The sequence below is a fragment of the Scedosporium apiospermum genome (genome assembly GCF_000732125.1).
Source record: "Scedosporium apiospermum strain IHEM 14462 chromosome Unknown SEQ_SAPIO_0143, whole genome shotgun sequence".
Taxonomy (NCBI): Eukaryota; Fungi; Ascomycota; class Sordariomycetes; order Microascales; family Microascaceae; genus Scedosporium; species Scedosporium apiospermum.
Genome location: NW_015971844.1, coordinates 499,853 through 522,081, shown reverse-complemented (window position 1 = coordinate 522,081; position 22,229 = coordinate 499,853). Strand labels below are relative to the sequence as shown.

The 22,229-nt window shown below is 51.0% G+C and overlaps 5 protein-coding genes and 2 pseudogenes across 5 annotated transcripts; 3 read left to right on the top strand and 4 right to left on the bottom strand.

Moving 5' to 3' along the window:
• Nucleotides 1-5: 5 nt before the first annotated feature.
• On the bottom strand, nt 6-3,136 carry SAPIO_CDS9437 (uncharacterized protein; the record flags this gene model as incomplete). Its single annotated transcript, XM_016790836.1, has 8 exons — nt 6-172; nt 233-343; nt 419-571; nt 635-894; nt 943-1,026; nt 1,543-2,114; nt 2,174-2,420; nt 3,093-3,136. 8 exons carry the CDS (start codon nt 3,134-3,136, stop codon nt 6-8), a joined length of 1,638 nt encoding a protein of 545 aa, XP_016639346.1.
• A 1,164-nt stretch (nt 3,137-4,300) lies between these two features.
• On the top strand, nt 4,301-7,259 carry SAPIO_CDS9436 (uncharacterized protein; the record flags this gene model as incomplete). Its single annotated transcript, XM_016790835.1, has 3 exons — nt 4,301-5,333; nt 5,769-6,087; nt 6,800-7,259. 3 exons carry the CDS (start codon nt 4,301-4,303, stop codon nt 7,257-7,259), a joined length of 1,812 nt encoding a protein of 603 aa, XP_016639345.1.
• Nucleotides 7,260-8,314: 1,055 nt separating this feature from the next.
• Nucleotides 8,315-9,691, bottom strand: SAPIO_CDS9435 (annotated as a pseudogene; the record flags this gene model as incomplete).
• Nucleotides 9,692-10,271: 580 nt separating this feature from the next.
• On the top strand, nt 10,272-11,057 carry SAPIO_CDS9434 (Uncharacterized protein; the record flags this gene model as incomplete). Its single annotated transcript, XM_016790834.1, has 2 exons — nt 10,272-10,909; nt 10,982-11,057. 2 exons carry the CDS (start codon nt 10,272-10,274, stop codon nt 11,055-11,057), a joined length of 714 nt encoding a protein of 237 aa, XP_016639344.1.
• Nucleotides 11,058-11,935: 878 nt separating this feature from the next.
• SAPIO_CDS9433 (uncharacterized protein) lies at nt 11,936-16,319 on the bottom strand (the record flags this gene model as incomplete). Its single annotated transcript, XM_016790833.1, has 10 exons — nt 11,936-12,215; nt 12,291-12,890; nt 12,996-13,134; nt 13,716-14,641; nt 14,704-14,825; nt 14,891-14,952; nt 15,012-15,241; nt 15,330-15,677; nt 15,746-15,786; nt 15,867-16,319. 10 exons carry the CDS (start codon nt 16,317-16,319, stop codon nt 11,936-11,938), a joined length of 3,201 nt encoding a protein of 1,066 aa, XP_016639343.1.
• A 2,026-nt stretch (nt 16,320-18,345) lies between these two features.
• Nucleotides 18,346-18,662, top strand: SAPIO_CDS9432 (uncharacterized protein; the record flags this gene model as incomplete). The annotated part of the gene is made up of 2 exons (XM_016790832.1): nt 18,346-18,475; nt 18,532-18,662. The coding sequence occupies 2 exons, from the start codon at nt 18,346-18,348 to the stop codon at nt 18,660-18,662; spliced, it is 261 nt and encodes an 86-aa protein (XP_016639342.1).
• Nucleotides 18,663-18,745: 83 nt separating this feature from the next.
• SAPIO_CDS9431 lies at nt 18,746-19,498 on the bottom strand (annotated as a pseudogene; the record flags this gene model as incomplete).
• Nucleotides 19,499-22,229: the final 2,731 nt, after the last annotated feature.

Genomic DNA, 22,229 nt, shown 5'->3' with positions numbered 1-22,229 from the left:
TATCGTCAAGTGTTGTTGATCTGGTCCATGAACATGTATCCAGCGTCAAAGGCTGGGTCCCACATCCAATTCTGATCTTGGCCAATATACTCATCAGCAAGTAAGAAGTCTGGTGGGAGCGGAGAAAGAAATTTTTGATTGCCTGGCGTAGTTGTATCGATACTATTCATAGCTATCCATCCTCTATTAGAAAAGTCATTCGCAGTAGAAATTCTCACGGCTCAACGCTTACCTTGCTCAAAATCAATAACCGCCTGCATAGTGATGTTCTCCTCGCTTCCATCGGGGAGCATCTCATGAGGGTCGCTTGGTGCAGACGGTGCACTTTGGTGGCCATTTCTCTCTGAGTCTTGGGGGCCGCTATCAGCCGGGTGCGATGTAGAAATGCTTGAGTCGTGGTGACATCGAAAACAATGACCCTCGGTATCTTTCTCCGAGGCGAAACTAGTCTTCGGGATACTAGCTATTGTCTGTGGCCTCGTGGTCTCGCTCGGGGTTACGTGAACCCGGAGTAAGGCCTCTGTCTCCTTTCGCATGGCAAGCGATAGCAGCTCCTGTAGAACCTGCAAGCCTTGCTCGGCAACAACGGACTTTGTCTTTAGCGACGCCTACATCTGCATGACCCTCCGGATACCTAACTTGGCGTCATGCGCATCGCCGCTTAGTGGGTCAGAGCTTGTGATGACGCAAAGCGCAACTCCCGCCGTGAGGAGATGCAACGAGATAAAGTTCACAGCGAAAGTGCCCGACGCCTCTTGGAAGACGGGAAGCGTTCCTGCCCAGGAAATCTGGAGGGCAGCGTCGCGGCATGACTGAAGCAGCATGCGAAACGTGGAGGTACGGTTATGAACTCCCGTTTGGGAATCAAGTAGAAGCCCGCGAGGCTTCAGAAAGCTGTAGCGTAACAGGGGTCTATGAATAAGTATTCGCGTATTTTCGTACGCTAGCTTGAGCGCCAGGGCTTGTAGTCGGAAGAGCTTGTTGTCAAATGTCCGTTCCTCGAGATCCGGATGGAACCAATCGCCACTTGAGAGAGGGTCAGTATGCACGCCTAAGTCTTTGGTCATTCTCAAGAGAGCCGGTAGATCGGAATACCAGCGCGAGAGCTTCTGGTCAAGTGAAACGATCTTCTTGATTACTCCTTCGCGGCGTGATATTACTCGCTCCGTGAGTGCTGGCTGCGACCCCTTACGTCTATCTGAAGGTCGACGCGACCGATATAAGCCTTCCAGGACGGATTTGATGATCTTCGACAGGTTGGACATCGCACACTTGTAAGACAATAAAGTCGGCCGGTTGGGGTGCGTCGATGGTCCGCCAACTCCAAGAGACCAAGGATCATGAGGATCTAAGGGTTCTACATCACAGTCTTCGTCTAGGATGCTTAGTGGGAACCCGTATATCATAGAGCTGAATGTTTCAATCTCGTGTATGGCCCACCAGCAGCGCTTCCGAGTTTCGATGGTTTGTGGGCATCGAGAAAGTTCAGATTGTTGTGGCCGCCTGTGGAGATTGATGGCTAGCGCAAGCCGGAGAGCACACCCGCACAAAGGCCAGGCCAACTCGGGTTCTCCGTGATAAAAATAGTAACTGCCCAGAAGCACTGTTGTTTGAACAGCTTCGAGAGACCCAAGCGCAAGGACATCGAGAATGTGGAGCCTCAGAATGAACAGGGTGCGCTCTTTTAAAGCTTGTTTGTCCACACCGAATTCGACGAGCTTGGTCTCCTGATCGGTGTCTAGGTAGCCGAGGCTCAGGGCGCAAACTGCCAGAAGCACGCAAACACGGCCAGTGGCCTGGAAGACCAGTCTCGTATGTGATGGGGACGTGCTGGGATATAGATCAATCGACGACTTTCTGAACTCCCCCTGATGAAATAACAGCACGAACCAGTGGATCTTGTCGAAGTAGTTTTCGATCAAGATGCTGGCGGCGTCCCAGCTGGGCAAAAGATCCCATAACTCTCCTAGGGCTGCGCGGGGTCTCTTGCTTTGGAGAGTGTTTCTACGAACCGAGGAGGTCTGAAGATCGGGAATGGAGCGGGGCGTACTGCCATACCCCAATGCCGGGGTTTCCGGGGTTGCTATTGCGTTGCGGTCGTGATGGTGAAATGCCTAAGGTAATGACACGGTCAGTAACACACCCTGCGACTAAGGAATGGGGTGGTTCTCACTTCAGCCACAAGCTCCATCGTCGAGCTGTTACCACTCCAGATATCCCCTTCTGCGTGTGCATCATTTGCATCATTTGCATCGGATGATTCTTCGCCCTCGTCAGTGGCGAGTCTTGGACCTGGTTCGTCACCAACCTGGGCCAAATTCTCCACCTCCGTGTCGACCGCGAGCTGGGATGACGGCGCGCGTCTTCTTTTGGAAGGTTGGTCACGGTGGTTAGGCGTCTCGGGCTTTCGTCTGGTATTACTGTTTGTAGGGACTGGGTTATGTGTCTTCCATATTTGTCGCTCGGGGCTCACACATATCATGCCAGCCCTTACGCACATGATACATGGACGTTCTACATCGCACTAGTACGGAGTAGATGAGTATAATTGGTTAGATGATCGAGTCGGATATGTCTTCCTGTCCAGATGGCGGCGCCAACTTGCCTTGAGTTTCTGACGGCGACAGCGGGTGCACGCATTAGCAACTTTGGTCGTACTCATGTCTTCCCAGCAGGCCGCAGTAAGGACGGCATGGACATTGAATTTCTTTCCCCCTCTTTCTCTCGTTTGGGGGTCGCGGGCGACGCGATGATACCGAGCTACTCTTGGAAAATGGCAAAAACGAGCTCACAGCGCTCAGAAGTTAAAGTGGCTCCGGTTCGTGTTTTCCTCGTCTAGCACCTTTAGGAACCAATTCTCACTCGAAAGAGAAATTATCGCACGCGACAGGTTAGGAATGACTCTTAAAAAAAAAAGCAGCGTAAAGTTAATCTCCTTCAGTACTTGGGAACTGAGCTCCGCAATCGCAAATTCATACATAGCGTGTCGGTGTGTCCTGCTCAGTCCTAAACGAAACAGACGTGGCAAAAAGTCCCGGTGGGTTCAATTGCCACATCTAGCTTAGCGTCGGTTGGTGTGGATGGCTTCCAACCCCTTTTTGTCTTTGTCCTTCATGGCGTGGCTGGTGGTTTCCATGTTGGAGATGTCTTTTCAAACCGACCAGGATATCGTCGGCGGGTCAACAGGTGCCTGGCATAATGTTGCAGTGGACACTAAGCCACTTCCATCAATGTTTTCTGGTGAGCAACAGGAGTAATGAGTCTCATGACGCGTCCACGACTCCACATTGAATCGACATGGGCACCGTGATGCCATCGGGCCGCAGAACGCGTTGACAGAACTGATAAGTCACTGGAACTGGAGGAAGAAGTTCTCTAAAGGAAAAAGGATAACACGGCTTCCGGGATTCCAAGAAGGATGCTCTAGTTCAGTGAATGCGAGGTGACGACCTCTGTGCCCGGGATCTAGAAATGGATCTGTCCTTGGAGAAGATTGACATTAAGGCTAAAATCGAGTACATCTTACCTGGAGTTATCCTTCCTCGGGCAAACACAAAATGATGGAATCAGAATGATATTCGACGTTTAAGTTTATTTGAACGTATCGTCGGCAAGCATCGAGGAAGCCATAGAGTGCGAGGATCCGACTCATCCGAGCCCCTCTAGACATACTTCATTGACACTTTTTACCAGTCTTGAATCCGGGTACTAGTCATAGTGGTTAGAATCTCTATTCCATCATAAAATCATCTATTCTATCTCAACGGCAAGAGTGCTGTCATCGCCGGCTCAAAGAGTGGTGTTGATAGCTGCAGAACCAGCCATTGCCTAAGGTGAGCCGGGTGCAAACATCATTGCAGTTCGGTTCCCAACAGCCTAGAAACAATCATCAAGGATGCACTCACCAAGTCGACGGGAGACACAAATTTCGCGAATGCGGCCCGATGGTCGTGGAATCCATTCGCAAACCAGTGGCAGCAGTTGTGGAACGAGGTGGTCGGTCGACCAATTGACCTGAATGTCTCGTTGCTGGCGACTCTCTGAGCTGCCCCAGGCAATATGCATGTAGAGTCGGGCCTTGATTGGCCCAACCTGCATCTGGGTAGCAGCAAATGAAGCTCAAAACATAAACCCATGTCGTCCACAGCCTGGTCCCTTGTCCCACTTCCGTCGTCAACAAATTTTCGTGCCCAACCCCGCAGAATGCTGGAATCCTCAAACGACGGCGAACTCAAATGTGTGATATCTATCGAGTGCGATCGCCGGAGCGAACGCGTGCCCATCCTCTAGATCGTTAAGGATGTCGTCGTCATCATCATCGGGTTCCAACACGGACGACGTCACGGAGATAATCGTCGCCAGTATCGCGCTACTGTTTTCCGTCCTTGCCTTCGCGACGACCACGTTTCAGGCACTCCAGCAACACTTTGCTTCCGCCGCCGGCTACTACGCGTGTAGCGAACAAGTCATTGGGAAATGGGCCCAATTCACACACCGACGGATGCGTTGGTCGGACTTTCGAATGGAGGTCAGTTTCGAGGTGCCAGTCATCTTCGTTGCGAGGCCTGAGAACGAAAAGGGCCCACTTGGGGAAAACAAGACCAACAAAATCATAAAGTTGGATGGAGATGAAGAAGAGAACCTCAAGTACACCTCTGACTGGACCAAGGTGGAGAAAAAAGTCGACGAGACCAAGCACCAGCTAGTCCACACTGCCGACAACGAGAAGGCGACATGGTACGCTTTGCTCATGGCCATTTACCGGATGGAAAATGAGTCTCGTGCGTGGCAGAGGAAAGCTCTTGGGTACAATCCGCCCAATGGAACGTCACCGGCGCACGGCCTAGTCGTTTGCTTCCAGAGGAAGCGTCGCACTTGGGATGGCATGCACAAAGACCTGGGGAAGCCGTATGCAACGACCACGATATCTCACTTTGTCGAGATGATGGGAATGCTGGGTATCTACTGGAAAGAGTTCGATCTCAACAATGACAAGTATAGAGCCCAAGGCAACGGCTTCGCCGTCTACGGGTCGTACGTGAATAACCTGGGTATCACCTTTCTTTTCCAAAAGATTTCCTCGACGTGGTTTGAGAAGAATCGTGTGGTTCCAAATTACAGTGTCAAGAAGCTGTGCTTTGGATATGCCCCTACAATCTTTCATGAAGAAAAGGAACTGATCTACGCTGATGAACCCAAGGACGTGGGAACTCTACAGCTGGGAAGCTTCGCGGAGATCGCTCAGACCCTCATGGCGTTCGGATGCGATACGAGGACCGTCAAGTACTTTGGCAAGCACCAAGACCAGGCACGCCATAGCCACATTTTCCCAAGTAAGTATCCAAACGACAAAGAAAAAGGAATTTTGAAAAAGAAATACTCGGTTATTTCTACCCCTCGCTTGAGCTAATCAAAGTCAAGTTCCATTCGAAATCCTCGGCATGGTCGGCGAGTTGCTCCACGTAAAAGACACCGCATTCCGTATGCTTCCCAATCCCACCATCTTTCACTGGGATACGAGTTCGTTCTCCTTGTCGTTGTTGGCAGATGAGTTTTCAGGTCAGATGGAGGCCCCTGCACTTGAGGGGTTACTGCCCAAGTGCTGCCAGATTAATCACAAATCCCGAGGTGCGTTCCGAATTTGCTCGAACGTATTGTGGCGGGTAGGGACTGACCCGTCCTAGCCGACGTTGACAGAGAATACCGTAACGAAACTAGTGAAACTCAACTTATGGGAGAGCTAACTCAATTACGGACCCAAATTGAAGAGTGTGATAACTACCTGAAGCAGCAAGAGTTGTTCGAATTGGTGAAACAAGTCTTGTGCGTTCACATCCAGGAAGTCCTCGGCGTCCTCAACTGTCGAAGCAACACTGAATTAGACGATTCGAAAGATGCCACCAAGAGTACATCGAGACATCCTGCGGGCCATCCTCGCTCCACCCGTCACCGGGACGGCGCTCTCGTTGTAGTATCGGACGAAACTGACGACATCATCGAAGACAATCCTATTTATGTTGGCGACGTCACCATGCGAGACATTGACTCGGCATCCTTCAGTGATCGACACAGTCTCTTGATGGAGATGTACGTGCGCTCAATCCGGGAAAGGGTCGTCCAGATTGTCTGCGAGCAAGCTATAGCAGGTGAACACGTGCGTGCTCGAAGAGCCTCGGTGGCGAGTAGAGTGACGGCAGATACGGGAGCCGCCCATCTCCAAAGCAATGCTCAGACGAATTTGAGATGCAAGGTCAACCGAATTTGGTGCACATTGGTCTTCCGAATGCTGTGTTGGCTCCAGCTCCACGATTTCCATAGAAAAGATGTACAAGTTAGCAAAAGCGACGTTTACGGGAGTCGGATGCCGGTATATATAGTCTAAGATTTCTTCTGTCATGGTGTAAGCGAGGCGTTGGATTGTCCGCTAGATCATCCCAATACGTCGTATGGTCACATTGAAGTTCAGTCGGCCGATGTCAGTAGGAGGGTGAATCGTTATTTCCTTGACATAAAGGATAGGTGAGATTTAATTGAACCTTGGGGGATCGAGGCTCCAACGAGACCAGGTGGAAAGCTTGAGGCTCGCCGAAACATTGACTCTCAACGAACAAGACCTACTTCGAGCCTTGCTGAATAGAAACTCATAGGCGCCGTAAGTCTAATTAGATCGGTCCCAAAACTAGATAAAACCAGCCTGGCTACTTTCATTCATTTTAGGGTCATAGGCACATTTCTTTCGTCATAGAGACACAGTTTGTTGCCTGAGAACTACTTCCCATGGAACCTACCGCCTTGTCAGCGTAAAGCAGGCTAAGAAACTTGCGATCGAAGTTCACGGATCCATTGAAAACCTCGCTGCCTTGATGCCTACGACAAGCCCACCTAATATGGGAATGAAGAAGTTTTTGACCTTTAAACAATTCCACGACGAACCAATGGAGGCTCCCAGTCAGGATCTGTCGAGGCTGCCAGAAAAGGCCGACCGCCAGCGGGACGACTTTGCCGGGATGGCATCTATTCCTTTTCCTTATTTAAAGGGCCAGGCGGAACCAGAGCATGGCCGCCTTTGCTTGGGATGCTACAAGACGCAGGAGCTCTGTTATAACAGATTGTTTCCTGCCAGTGTGTTATCCGACCTGGCACCGCCCGGCACGAACCCTCGCCGTGCAATCCAGGCGATGTCTGAGCGACTCCACTCCTCTGGAGGATTGCGAGAGCATACTAAAAACTGCTACGGCGCGCGTCAGATGATTGTTTAACGGGAAGGAAAATAGAGCGCGTTGATGTACCTCATCTAAGAGAATGTTCTAGTCGAAGAGATGATTGGACTGGGAGGCATCGGCAATGATCGTTGGGGGGTTTGTAACTCAATATTTCAATAGAAATGCAATTCATTGTATCAATAAGACTTGCCAGCTAAGGTCACAAAGTGTGTGTGTGCCAAGGAACTGACATTGGTGAGGACCCTGTGATGGCTGGATAAACATAAATAGCGAGCCACCATGCCTGCAAACGCCGAGCCGATCGTAGAGACCCTCGGGATCAAGAGCCCATCCGATACTGGGGATTCGGTCTTTCGCAGTCCCAAGGCGGAAGTTGGACCGCAAATCTGCTTTGCCAAGCTTGTGAAATTCCGGACTTGTATAACTATCCTGTTGTGAACTGCCCCCTGCTGCCCAGCGGTATTATCATCGTTGGTGAAAAGTAGCGAGCTGGACTGGAAACTCTACGGACACCGAAGGAAACTATCTACTGGAACCAATATCTCTACTGTGATTGGACCCATGGAGTGTCCGCAAACCTACTAGGTATCGGGAACCTCAAAGAAAGTCTACCCGATTCGAGCAAGTCATCGTTTATTGTTGAATATTAACAAACACCAAGATGGAAACAGAGCAGAAATACCCTTCCCGCATTCGACCTTACATCGTGTTCCCACCAGAATATCCAGATAATTTCACGCCTGTCAAGTTTGGCGTGGAACTCACCACCTAAAGTCCTCCATCGCGTTGCCGGGATGAGATGCTTTTCGCGGTATTGGCGAATGGCCTCTCCTCCCTTCTTGATGTGGGGTAGGGATAGGGGTAGAGATGAGGTGAGCGCGGCGTCTGTGGATGAGAGTCTAGCGATGAGCTCCAAGTTTCCCGTTGGGATTTTAGGGATGTTTTACTTGCGTGGCAGCTGAAGACGATAATTATTATTCCAACCCTGTATTCCACCAACTGGACTGGAACTCAAAGAGTAAGCTTGCCAGCTCCAACATGGCGCATCTGGAACCTCCTCCTCACAAAGATGATGTACCAAGCCCATCAAGTCATTTGTCCTCCCTTGCAGGTTGAGCATCGGATGTTCGCACCCCAGAGCCCCTAAGAAGGATCTTGATATCCCGAGAACATGCTGGTGCGTGCCTAGACAAGGCCCAACGGTGGATCTCGTTCGTCCACCTCACCAACCCTCTAACCCCATTTTCCTCGGTGCAGTCGCCGCCTTTCAGCCTCCTCATTTGGCACCCACTCCACTTGTTACTTCCACGAACGTTGCCATCCCCATCTGATGGCTCTAGTACCCAGACAATAAAAGCCGACCCCACAAAAGTGATCGCGTAATGTCGAATGTCGGAAATCTCCTTGATGCCCCAACTGGTATTTAACAGCTCCAGGGCCTCCTTGCGGAGGCAGTACCGGTTATAGAGGGCGAGAGCGCCGGCAGAGAGCGCCTGGGTGATGGCGACGTCTGCCGGGACGTTAGTTCTCTTGAACTCGATTGTGAGATAGGGGCACGTAATGGAGCCCTTCACAAATGTGCACTCCTCAATCTGGTCCCTGTACTCCGGGTTAAAGCTTTTCAAGGAAAGCCAATAACTGCAGTCCGGTCTTAAATCCCAAGACCAATTGACTCCTTTGCCATGGTTACAGTCGACCAGTGGGGGAATATTCCAATGCGCGTCCTCATCCGGAGCGGAAACAAGTTGCAACATGCGGTCTAGGCGCCAGCAGCGGTCTTTCAATGCTGTGGTCGATCTCGGAGTTCTGAGGAAGAAAGTCTCCTTTGCGAAGGTGGCGAACTCCTCCTCACACAAATTGAGCAATTTCATCTCCCTGTATTCGGTAGCGGTGCTCTGGAGCGTGGGTTTATCCATCGATACCCATACATCGACGTCAGAAAGCCCATCGAGGCTACGGTAGTCGACCTCGGACCCGTCCAGTGGTTCCTCGGTGCCGAAATAAGCGTACGCCGTGTGAGACCTCGTTTTCTTGGCATTGACGAATATCCCGCGGGGGTGGAGGACAAGTTTTCGGAATGCTGGGCCCCTTGGAGTAATGGACCTCGATGCGGTTGGAACGGTGCCTTGATGGTCGACCGTGTCTTGTTGTGTGCCTGTGTCTTGCTCGGCGATTGTGTTGTGAGGGGTGACTGTTCCGTGGTCGTGATCGCTAAGGGGAACTGTCTCGTGAGGGATAGATTCTGAGGCCAGAGTCTCAATCTCAACGGGATCCGGGTCTCTAGTGATGAGGTTACCCCCTCCACGTCCCCCGCGCCCTCCACGCCTGCCACGCTGGCCACGGTTGGATGTGTCCTGCTGAGGCATATTTCCTCTTTTGACCTTTACCCAGAGCTTTCTGATGATCTCGGGATCTGTGTCTGGGATGGAATGGGATCTAGGGAGTGTGGATGAGTCTGGTGCTTGCATTTTGTCCAAGGAGATTGAGTGATGGGATAGCAGATTGTTCATTGTTGTTGAGGTAGATGAAAGAAGCTTCCTTTAGGGAGTTTTTATTGAAAGGCGTGATGTTTTGTTGTGAAAAACTGAGTTCCTTTGAGAGAGTGTGTAGAGTTCTTATGGTAAAGAACTGGTGATATGTGATCTCAAATCTCTAAATATCAATCTTTACTGGAGGAACTCTAGGTATATCCTGGAACAAGTACGTAATATACTCTTTGAGAGATGTTCCAATAGGTGAGATAGAGCCTGAGGAGTAGCACCTTCCTCATCGAGATCGTTGAAGTAGGTTATGGGTGAATAGAGCATGCATGGTGTTGTGACAACCTGTGAGAGCGCTTTGACTTGCTCTCTTGAGGTAGTACTAGGAACCGATCCCTTGGTTTGGTGGCTTGGGGTCCTTGGACCCAGCCACGCTTGGGCTTGATTTAGTTACACACGGCAGTAACAACAAGGTCGTCGGCGTCGAGTCCTGAGCATCGGGCGGGGACCCATTTTCTCCATTGACGCCATTCTCTTTACGCAACCCTTGACAACGAGGGCAACAACCATGCAGTTTTTCTCACTACCTACAGAGATACGGCTCAAGATTTACAAAGAACTACTTGTATCCCCTAGACCCATTGTCTTCGTCCCGGCCTATGACCTTCAGTTGCCTCCCCTCGTCCAGTCCGACCCGGTTTGTCTTTGCCCCGCACTCCTCCGCGTCAACAAGAAGGTTTACATGGAAGCCATCCCGTTTTTATATTCTCACAATCATTTTCGATTTCCCAACATCTTTGTTCCACCCCCTCCCTTTACGGACGCTGCTACCATCGCCCCGATTATTCGCCAGATTGGATCTCAAGCAAGTCTTATTCGCAATCTCTGTATTAGCTTCCCAAAATTCCAGAGCGACGGGCAGGACAGTGATATCAGCATTCGGCAACCGGATGTTATAAATCTGGAACTCGTCCGAGATGCCTGTACAGGCATCACTACTCTTGAACTATTGATCCTGGCAGATGACGCCCTCGCTCTGGATTCTTCTCCTTTCTTAGCAACGGCGCTAGCCCTGCTCGAGATGCACCTCGAGGCTATCCTATCCCTAGAGAAAGTCCTTGTCAATTTCCGGGCGTACAGCGTGGCGGATCTTGCCTATAATTTCCTCGCGGAAGCCCACCGACGCGGATGGGTCATCATGTTGTCGTGCGAATTCACAAACGCCGTATAAAGAATGGTTAGACCAGTTGATGAGAGCTAACGCGGAGTTCATAACAGATCGGATGACGAGGTCTATATCGAACAAGATGCCCTGCTCAATTTACTACGAGAGGCAAAGGAGGACGATGTGTGACAGTGGTTGAGATGCTTGGTGGTGGCGATTGAAGCAGGGCAACGTGGAGTAGTGAATGATGTTCCATGTTTGTGTGGCGGATGGGCGAGCGTATCCGGACTTGCAACGAGTCCGTCCTCTGGGGCCAGTCTGCTGTGGGTGGTGCTGAGCAATGGGAACGGGATAGACTCAATGTTCAGGACTGTTGTAGGAAACAACGAACATTTCCTGCCTCGCAAGCATGGCATATTTACATCCCGTAGTCTTCACCACGTTCCGGCGCCGTCACAACATAGCCGAGAAATTAGATGGGTCGACCTATTCCAGTGCTTCCTCGATACCCCCCCTCTGTCACCCTCAGTGTGGCCGGAGTTCTTGATCCCGAATTACCGAGATCGCAAACACAACCCAGCTCACGATTCGGGTTTGAGCGACACCAGATGGGGGAACGTGCCTCCGAAACACCAGCTCTTTTGTGAATCATGACCGGGAGGGCGCTAGCCTTTCTATTGCGATTACTACTACTCTGGTTGGAGTTAGTGTGATAAGGAGAGCTTGGGAGAAAAGCATATCACCGAGTTGAACACCTCGGTTGACAACATCGGAACCTGTTAGGCTTTAGCCCAGTCAATAGTCATAACAAAGTTCAGCGATTCATGTACAAAATTTGCACCCTTAGGGCGGCAGACTAAATGGAACAATTAGGCGTATTTATGCCACAGCCACTTGGTCCAAATTTACCAAGCTCGACAAGACGCCCAGACCGTGGAACTAAGACCGACTCGATACAATGTCTAGTCCTAAGTATCACATAAGTTGATGTAAATACACTTACAAGAAGATCAAGATGGTGGCCCGTTTACATTTGCAACTTCCATGGCGACAAATGGCTAATGGCCTTAGTACGATATTTCAACCTTAGGCAGTTTCCCAACGTATTTTTCGAGACCCGCCATCAACTCCGCAATCTCCTCCTCACCCAAATCCTCAGGAATATCCTCTTCACCTTCGACGGGCTCCTCCTTTACTTCCAAGACCTTCCTGCGCCTCCGCTGTCTGCCCGTGAACGCTTGGTCGAGCCCTGACGTATGGCCGATCAGGAGGAACTGCGTCATGTCGTAGTCAAGATGACGAGGCTCGGTCGGGATCCACCGAAGCGAACGGAAATCATTCATGATACTGCCAAAACCGTCAGTAAGACCATGTTGGCTTTTCCAGACCCTGATAACGGGGCTTCCTCACTCTTGAGGGTACTTCGGCCCTTCTGGAAACGCGACGCCCTTCGGCGCGGGGTATTCCGGGTTGCGCGTACTGATTGTAAAGTATCCGCGCGGCTTCAATCCCATATCGATCTGGGCCTCGCCCAGTTCCTTCGGCTGGGAGAGGATGTAAACAAGGTTGTTTCCCCTGCCCCCCTTGGACAGCGCGTATACCCCAGCTCCTATGAGCATCGCAGCAGGTATTTGCCTCTCACCGCGCGTCTTAGTGTCGTACCCCCGAGCCGACAAATCCTCCTGTGTGGCTTTCGAATACGGTTCGTTGCCTTTACCCACGAACCCAATCCACCGCTCTCGACCTGTCATAGGCAGAATCTTTTTGGGGATGATGCACACTCTGCTCTTGCCGTCATCGCTCAAGGGCTCGTCGAAGTTCTCAATTGGCCGGAGCACAATGTACGAGCGGGCCATGTCATCTACACCCTGCGGAGCTTGTTGTCCAACGCGAGGGCGGAAGTAGAAATAGATGATACCGAGTTCGAGACAATGGGGCAGTAACGGGTGCTTGGACGACTGGCCCTGATTCTGTGTTGTGACACCCTCTTCTTGCTTCACCCCAGTTGCTTCAGTCTCCTCCCTTGATGCATAACAAAAATTAGCTATCAGCTATCAGTCGATGGTAGGTGGCGAGGGAAGATAGTTACGCTGGCAGCGCTTTCAATGAATCGGGTACTTGGCCTACTTCATGGCGGGCGAGGAAATCTCCATCTTGCTCTTATGTCCTCCAGATCCCTTTGCTTGTTTACGCGGTGGCTTCTCAGCGGGGTCAAGGTGCGTGTCGTGCTTAGAGGCAGTTTCCGTAGTAGCAGTCTCAGACGGTTCTGGTTGATGAGCCATAGATCGTGTCCTAACCATTTTTGCGGTTGCAATGTGGTAATATCGGATCAGTGGAGGTCTTCAAACGTCAAGAGAGTTACACTTGGACGATGTTAATTGATAACTAGATTTATTTTATGAGGAAGCGTTGTTCAAAATGTGTAGAAATACTCAGTCTCCAGTTGTGATGGCTTCCATGATAATGACGTCACCGTCCGTCTCACTGAAGCTCGTATGATGCCACCTTCTTCGCCTTGTCTTCACGCTTTTGCCTCAGTCCGGCCAGCTCGATATAGTCTTAGCTCTGGCATTATTGATTTCGTAAGCCGCCAAGATCAGGTCGGAGACAACAATGAAATTCTGCCGTTGGTTTATTCATTTCTCATTCATTCTCATATCCTAACCCAAGTCTCATGCGAGTAAATGCATCTATTGTGCCATTTCCTGCTTGGTCCATGCACTGCTAAAATCCAAAAGTCTATATAAGATCAAAGTGCAAGATATAACGGTTTATCGAATGCCGAAATGTCCAGAATTTACCAGTTAAACGCCTCTTGGAAATATTCTATCTTGCGGAAACCCTTACCTAACATCGCGACGACCGCCTGCCGCGAGTCATCCGCCATCTTGGCCGGCCCGCACGAGATAATGGCCAAGCTTCCGCCGTCCGAGCTATACGCGGCGTATTCTACCGTCGAGTAGACGTCAGGCCTGCCGGGAACGGCATTGACCTCCTTTGACCACTCCGGAGGCCCGTCATCGTCGCTATTGTTCGAGAAGCCCCTAGTAAGGAAGACCTCCATGTTGATCTTGCCGTCGAGCAATCCTGCGGGGATGTCGTGGCGTAGCACTTCCTCGACAAATGCGGGTTCCCTAACCGACCAAACGATCGTGACCGACTTGACGGTCAGGGCGCGGTTGAGCTGCTCGAGGTAGGATAACGGTACTACTATCCCGCTACCTCCGACGATAAACAGCAGGTGTTCGAATTTGTCAAAAGCGTGCGTCGAACCGTACGGACCCTCGATGAGCACGCGAGCTATCGTTTCCCCTTCCGCCGCCATATTCCGTATCCTAGCCGTGAAGCTGTCGTACGGACGGATGAGAAAAGTCATCGATGCCTCAGCCTCCTCCTCGGTCGGGTCGCATTGATTGTGCAGATCCTGCTGGCGAGGGTCTCCCTGGAGGAGAGAAACACGCTCCATCTGCGAAACGTCTCGCTCAGGTGTCGTATATGCCATCGTGAAAGGATGGCTCTCCCAGGGCCGGCTAGCATTGAGTACATAGATGTAATAGAATGTGCCAGGAGCTGGCTTATATATGCTCGTCGAGCAAGGGACGACGAGTCGAACAGTATTGGACTCGCTGTGGTACGTCATCTTGGCGCAACTGTCCCAGAACCGAGGGTTGAAAGCGAATACGCGGGACAGACGAAGGAGTCTGTCGCCGAGCCATATAACGACGCAAATCCACATCGGCGCGTCGAACTGGCCGTTAAAAATGGAAACATGTCTGTTGTCCCGGTTAGCTGGGAACTAAATGATGCATCGACAGGAATGTTCTCAGTTCCTTACGCAAACATGGTTATGACAACGATTATCGACAGAACGATGTGCAGGGCGAGAAATGCTTCATAAAGCTGCCGCCGCATCCAAAATACGGAAAAGGCAAGAATTGCACACATAGAGATGGTGGCCTAGAGAGACGACTTAGTAGCTGTCACTCTGTCGTCGGACGACACGGCAGGGAGACAGAACTTACAACTTCCCCTGTCCACCAGAAATATTCCGTCCAGTACCACCCAAACAGCGGCCAGCCGCCGTCTAAGATTGAATTCAGCTAAACAGTATACACAGCAAGCTTGGTGCAACAGGGATCTTACCGTCAAATACCAGAACGGTGTAGCCGATGGAATGGATCACCGCCTGCAGGGTCGCGACTCTGGCAATCCACCGATGGAAGTTGTTGAACGTGCCGAAGTGCCATCCCGTAAGCCCCATCAGCAAATTGTTCCTCATTCCGAATATCCAGATGAGGGGAAAGTTTGCAACGGACAGGATACCAGTCCTGTCAGCGACGTAGCGCCAAGATTGCGTCCATATAGTGGGGAAGCTGGAAAAGGTTAGAGAAGGGACAGAATCAAGACAATACTATGGACAGTCGGACGAAAGGAAGTGAGGGCAAGTTCACATGGACGTACTAAAGATTTCCCACGAAGATCGGATACCCTGTAACACAAAGAAGGGTATTCACAGCGATAAACACGAGGATGATGAGCGACTCTACCCGCGGCGGGATGGTGCACCACCCGACGTTTTGCAGGCACTTATATCCAAAAGTTGCGGGTACTGTCACAAAGCGCTTCAGGTACAGTGACGGATAGTCGAGCGGGCGTGGCTTTACTTGCGAGGTCAACGGCGCGAAAGCCTCTTCTTGCTCATTTATGGGGATCGGTCGTGGTTTCGGTTCGGAATCGCGGATGATGGGGATCAGGCGGAAAAGAATGCCAATTATCATCGCACCGATCCAAAATGCGAAGACGGCGAGTCTAGTTACGACGATTATATTAGAGCCACTCTCTTGATATCCGGGTCTTCTTCCGAGACAGGGCCTTACGCGTATAGGAGGTGGCGTCTGTGCACATAACCTACAGCCGACTAGTCCAGACGTTAGCACACGCATGTCCCCAACTACCGGCATTTTCGTGCATCGCCCAAATGTAATGAGATGACTGTACCAAAGTATCGCTCGCCAGCTTGAACAGCGGGCCTGACGGGAGAACCACTTCAGCCACGGAGCCCTTCGGAGGATGGTCGGCCGGGTCTATCTTCGGTATCCTCGCGAAGTCTTCCTCCGTATACCCGGCGATGAGATCGAACGACGGCAGCGACGAGTTATACGATGTCTGGCAAGTTTCGTTAAGCGCACGCAACCCCGAGACGAGGTCTTCATCGGGACATAATCGGTCGGCGCATAGGTAGAGCGAGGTAATGGCCAACATGCCGTGGCACCGTCTCGCCCAGTATTCCGCGTCGGGCGGTGTATCGTCGAAGGGGACCTGGCTCAGCCATAGCTGGCAGGTGCTGAGGCATGGCCCTCCAGACCATCCGCCAACAGCGAGAGCGAGTTGGAAGCGGGAGAGACCCAACACCAGCATCCAGAGGCCTGGACGCTGGGATCGGAGCCTCATGGTGAAGAGGGCCAACAGCAGGCAGACGGGAATCGAGGACGCACCGAAAGCCAAGCCGGTTCCACGCAAGGACCCGGGAGAGGACGAGAAGGAGGCGTGCGTGCGTGAAATTTGGGCGACAAATTTAGGAGCGGGAGAGCAGCAGGCGTATCTTATCAATCAGATCTAAGCCCAGCCCACGTGCCCAGACCCGACATCGGCAGGGGCTGGGAAGATTAGGTAAGCGGCGTTATCCATTCAATTTTCCTCCTCTTGCTCCCCTCCTTCCTTTGTGTGGATCATTGGATTGTATCGCATGACACGGACGAGAAGGACTTTGTTTGGATGAGACGATACCTAAGCTAACTTACTCCGTCCTGCTCCGGTGCCTGCCCCGCTCGTCTGGGAAGATGTCAACGTGGGGGGGATTGCCGTGATGCATTACTGTCACCACAGGATCGGATTCGGGAAAGAATCCGCGAGGGTGAAGTTGCCAGGTGAAGTACAGCTATGCCGGGTCTGCTTTGGTAGGCGTCAATAGGAATGAAGAACAATGGTTTAATTCCGAAGCAAGGCCCGTAGAAGGGTCTTCATGGAGGAGTATGAAGCGTATTCGTGAGACTGCATGAACTGCCTTCGACAACTGGATCACAAAATGTTGCGAAAAAAACATTGCCGTTTGACCAGGGCAAGCAATATCGGACGTCCTGGGCCACGACTGACTCGTCTTGTCTCCGCAGATGGGAGGGATTTTTGCCAGCAACGAATTCTTCATCCTTCCCAACACTGTGCACGTCAGCCATCAACCATCGCATGGTTCTGCCGAGTCGATCCACTGAGCTACACTACTTATAGTTAGAATTGGCGCGTGGACAGAGCCCACTCGGTCGAGGCCTGGTACGTTCCGAGCCTCTTCGTGCCCTGCCTAGTACCAAGTCTGATGTGGATGAAGCACGTGAGAAAGACTCGAGGACACGACGGTCCCTCTTTGCAGGCCCATTTTCAAGTGGCTTTGAGAGGGGATTTCTGCTGGCGAAGCATCTCGGGTTATCAGACCAATTCTGGTTGTCCCTTGTCCCTACCTGCAACGGCGGCGTTACATCGCGTGTCTCCTGCTCTCCACCACAGACCTTGGCATTGGCATTTTGGGGCTTGCTGGAAAGATTGATAAGATTACCCACTTTGAGTGAAGAAATTCGTCGTGCACTAGAAGCTCTTTACCAAAATAACGGGGGCTGGAGAATAATCTCGCACACCAAACATGTTCTCGAATAATCCGAATATGTTATCGATCGAGCACGTAAATTTCGATAGTGCTGTTTGTGAAATTCGTTGTTAATCCTACGCCAGGGTCTCATTCGCTACTGGGCCCGGATCAGGCTTCTCCAAAAACGCGCCTTCGGCAAGCGCGAAAGTCCTCCCATGAGACGTTGCTCCAGTGGTAGCGTACATTCCGTATATTTGTGGGAGGACGTTGTTGTTTTTGTCTCTCGCTAGCCTAATGCTAGCAGTTGACCATGTGGATCTTCTTGCCCGTGCGTGTACGATGAAGAGTCTATGATCAATACTTACTCTTACCTCTTTTTACTGTCTATTGGGGTTTTTAGAGTGCCCATTGATTTACCAATGGATCCAATTTACGTTCTTACTCAACATTTGGGTTCAATGAAGCCTGATCCCAGTAGTGTACTTTCCGGATGCCTTGTCCATAGTGTTGATGATGGAAACGAAGCGAAATATCCACGGAACTGGAGTTCCATTGTCAGAACCCTTGTCCCAGGAGTCACATAAGCCATGAGGAATTAGGCATGGTAATGATTCATATTGTAGCCTAGCGCCAGTTCTAAAAGGTGAGATAATTTGATCATACCAGCAAGGACGAAACTTGGACCATTAGCTAGTCCAGATATTTCCTCTCCTTTGTGACACCTCAACTCCATTCACCATCATTCAGACTGTTTCGCGACCAGAAACAATGTGTAACTACAGACAGGTACTAGATTTCGCTAATGCCCCCCAAAGCAAACCTCTTTTTTAACATTAAGACATGCAGATCGAACTCAAGTGCGGCCACATCAAGCGCATCGTGGAGGCGTGGTGCGAGGACTACTGCAAGACAGAAATACGATGCCCTCCTAACATTGTCCACTGGGAATATCGGGTCGATAGCGTATGTAGTACGTCTTCCCGTGTCCCTAGTAGCCAGGAACCCGATTAACTGACACTCTATCAGGGGGCTGCCGACCACCCAAGCCCCTGCCCCCTCAGTGGGAAGCGATGATTAGACGCGACAGAACTAGCCTTCGTCTACGCCAAGGCGAGGGTGGGATGGCGCACAACGATCGACTAGTAGAAGAGGCTTAGCGGAGCCGTGTTATCAAGTTTCACAAGTCGGTTTTCCCCTTTCTGATTCAGCCAGTTAGCATCAAAAGGAAGAGGAAAGTAAACTAACGCATCGGCTTTCTCAAGTGATTTATGGCGCCATATTGGGAATTTGGGGTCTTACACAGGTTCAGAAATTTGAAGACCATGTGGTCCGCGTCGAAAGCAAAGGTTGGGGCCGTCCATTGAGGCGATCGTTTCTCGTCAGGAATCTTGTGGCCAACATATCCCGATCGGCCAAAGTCGATAATAACCAAAGATCCATCTGATCGAGACAATATGTTGCCGGGATGAAAATCATTATGGACAACGTGGTTCTTGTGCAGTTCAGCCATGGCCTTGAGGATATCATCCTGGCGATTCCGCAGGTCGCCTAGTTCAATCTTGAAAAGTTGCTCCATACGAAATCCGAACATGCCTTCACTGTCAACGAGTGGCTGCGGATCTACCGAGACAACAGGGGCTCCCTTTTCTGAAAGAAACTGTAGTATGTGGAACTCGTCTTCGATCATTCGCCGCTGTTGCCTGGTGGCAGCGACTTTACAGACCGGATAGCCGTCAGGCCGATCTAGCATCCGCAAATGGGAGTCTGCGCCATAGCAAATCGCTGTAGACTTGGCCCAGAGCTCCTGAAGCTGAGGGTCGTGCTCGACCGGCGTCACCGAGACATCGGATTCAGGCAACCTTGGGAAGTTGGTCGTGTCGGGCTGCTGCCGCCAATTACCAGTCCAGCAGATTCTATATTCTTGGCGATTGAAGTCGACGTTTATTGCCCATTGCCCGTCGATCTTGTAAACGTCGGTTATCTGGACTGCCATTCTGTTCTTCCGTTTTCGAAGATGCAGAGGCAGAAAGACCGGTTTTCACAAGTGCGGCTACTATGTGTTACAGAGCAGGCAGCAATTGAATCTGATTCTTGAAGCATGTGGAAGAGCCAAATGACCAATCGGACCTTTCTATTCACCCACTGCACTAGCGTGGCACAAGACGCAGCGTACTCCGTTCTTCTCACAGATCCCATGGCATCTCTGCACTCTATTTGGTGAACGGTTTGCAATTGGGCAAACAGCAAGACAAATCCGATAGCAATCGGCTACTGTCATTAATCCTGCTTTCCGTCGACTTCCTTACTGGTACTATATCTTGTCTCGGTTAGTGATTCAGCTTGAATGGCTTTCGCTGAAGCTGCTTGCAGCATCCGCGGTGGAAAAGAATGGAAACGCGACTGCCTGATCGAAGTGAGAGATGGAACAAGGGAGCTGCCTACACGTGGGCGCCGAACATTCGTGTAAGAAGTCCATTAGTCTTCCGAGACTTAAGCCTCCTGGGAACAGTTATAACTACTCCCTCCTGCCATCTATCACAGGCTCCTAGTAATCTTCATACCAGGTTCATCGCGATTTTTTTTCTTGCCAGCCATTCGAGCTCCCTCGAAAATGGCGAACCATTCTGGAGCGAATGACACCCCAGCGGCACCGTCCGGCCCCGGCCCCTCTGCTGGGCTGTCATCGGCAGAGAGGAGGAACCCAAAACCTACCTTCATCGGCCGAATTATTTGGGCGGCTCCAGTCGAGAGAGTCGAGCGACGTGATCAACCATTCCCATTCCTCGCCCTACCCACCGAAATTAGGCTTCAGATATACCATTTTGCTCTGGCCGACCGGCGCCCCATCCCAATCAGCAACCTAAGGACTTTCCGCTGTTACGAAGAGGGGAAACCGAGGCCGAAGACGGCAATACTGCGAACGAGTAAGCTGGTCTACCGCGAATCTCTTCCGATACTCTACTCCGCGAATACACTCCGTGTACTTTCGGCAGAAGAAATGGTGGAATTCACAACACACATTGGTCCGACGAAGATCGGGTTTGTAAGGTCGCTAGAGATTTGGATGCCATGGCGGACAGACATTTCCATTTCCCCGTGGTTGACATTGCTCGATATTCTGGCTAAGGAAGCCACTGGACTACGAGTCATTTGGCTTCACTGCCAGGCAGAATTCGAGAATTTCGATAGGCGAGGGGCCCCTAGGCCTGTACTAACTGGGGGCGTTCAAAGGGAAGCGCCAAATTGGGGTCAGGGTGCCAGCACCCTCTTTGTTCATGCTCTCGCAAAGATTGCAGGGTTGGAGAAGCTGACAATCTCCGGCCCTTACCCTGAGAATTGGCTGTCATATCTGAAAGAGAACATGAAGGTCCGCGTACTAAGAGAGGAATCTGGTTACCCCGCGGAGTCAAGCGCTGTGGACAACTCCACCCAACCTCCGTCGTGGGAGTCCTCGTATCTGTCTTATCTGTTCGCACGTACCGCGGTTGATGCGGAGGTAATTCCGTGGGGTATGTGGTTAAGTAGATCAAGATTATAGAGTACAAATATCCATGAATCGAAATTCTTGGTTTGCTTGCTGTTTAAAAGCAGTCCATGGGTAATGCATGTCCTCTTTGCGATAGTTTTGCCTGAAAAGCAATGTCCTGGACCTCTATATAGGGTAATGAGGATGATAGCCTCCTCGCGCGATATTGTTACCACCCAAAATAACTTCACTTTCGTCCCTCAAATGCCGAGCAATGTACTGTCAGGGAAAACACAGATCTCTAGCTTCTTTTTGGAACTGGTGATATCCAATTGAAAGTCGACAAGCTCAGTAGAGTGGTTTAAGGCTACATCAAGATCTTGGGTTAGATAGAAGGTCTCAGGATAGACAGGGTTGGAAGTAGAGCCACCAGTCCACGTTCCCCCCCTTTCTAGACTGCAGCTAAGAGTCGCCCCTAGGCTGGCTTTTCTTGATGATGGAGATATTGTTTCACAGCTTATCGTTAATAGCCCTTACTCAAGGCACCAGGGGCGGACGGCTAAATCTGTCAATTTCCGCAGCTTCGATCACCGTACCTAATAACAGACCAAGGGAATCACACGAGAGCAGAGACATGACAAAAACCGTCTGCACAACGCGCCTCCTTTTACCAGAGTTACAGAATACTGACATGGCCTTGGCAGAGATTACCGCGCGTAGCCCTACCGAACCGCTCACCACCTCGACCCAAGCCGTCCAGCTATCCTTCTCTTCTTCAGATACCCGGTAATCCGGTCTTGGAGTATGTGTGAGCCACGGAAGGGAAGGGAAGACCTGGCGCAGAAACGATCTGTTTGTTTTCGTCGGCCCACCTCTCTATTTCGGACCCTCCCCCTACCTACGTATATTAGCTGACTTGAGCTGCACCTCAGTTAAAGCTATACTTCCCCCCCTGGAACTGGCTACGAGGCTGCATTACGCTAGGTGGTCGGCGGCTTTTCGGGAGTGCCCAAGCTTCATGGAGGTCTACTTTGTGGACCAAAGCCATCGCTATCTTAGACGTTAGCACTGAAAGGGATATTTTCTTCCGCACATTGCTCCCAGCCGGGAGATATATCTCAAGTTATAAGAAATATTGGTCAAGTGGTGAAGGCTATCCTGCAAGACGGCAAGAGCATGCCCCTTTTTTTATGAGCTTAACTCTGCTCTGCTATCGTCATACATCCATAGGGGGGATGAATACAGGGGGGGGATGGGA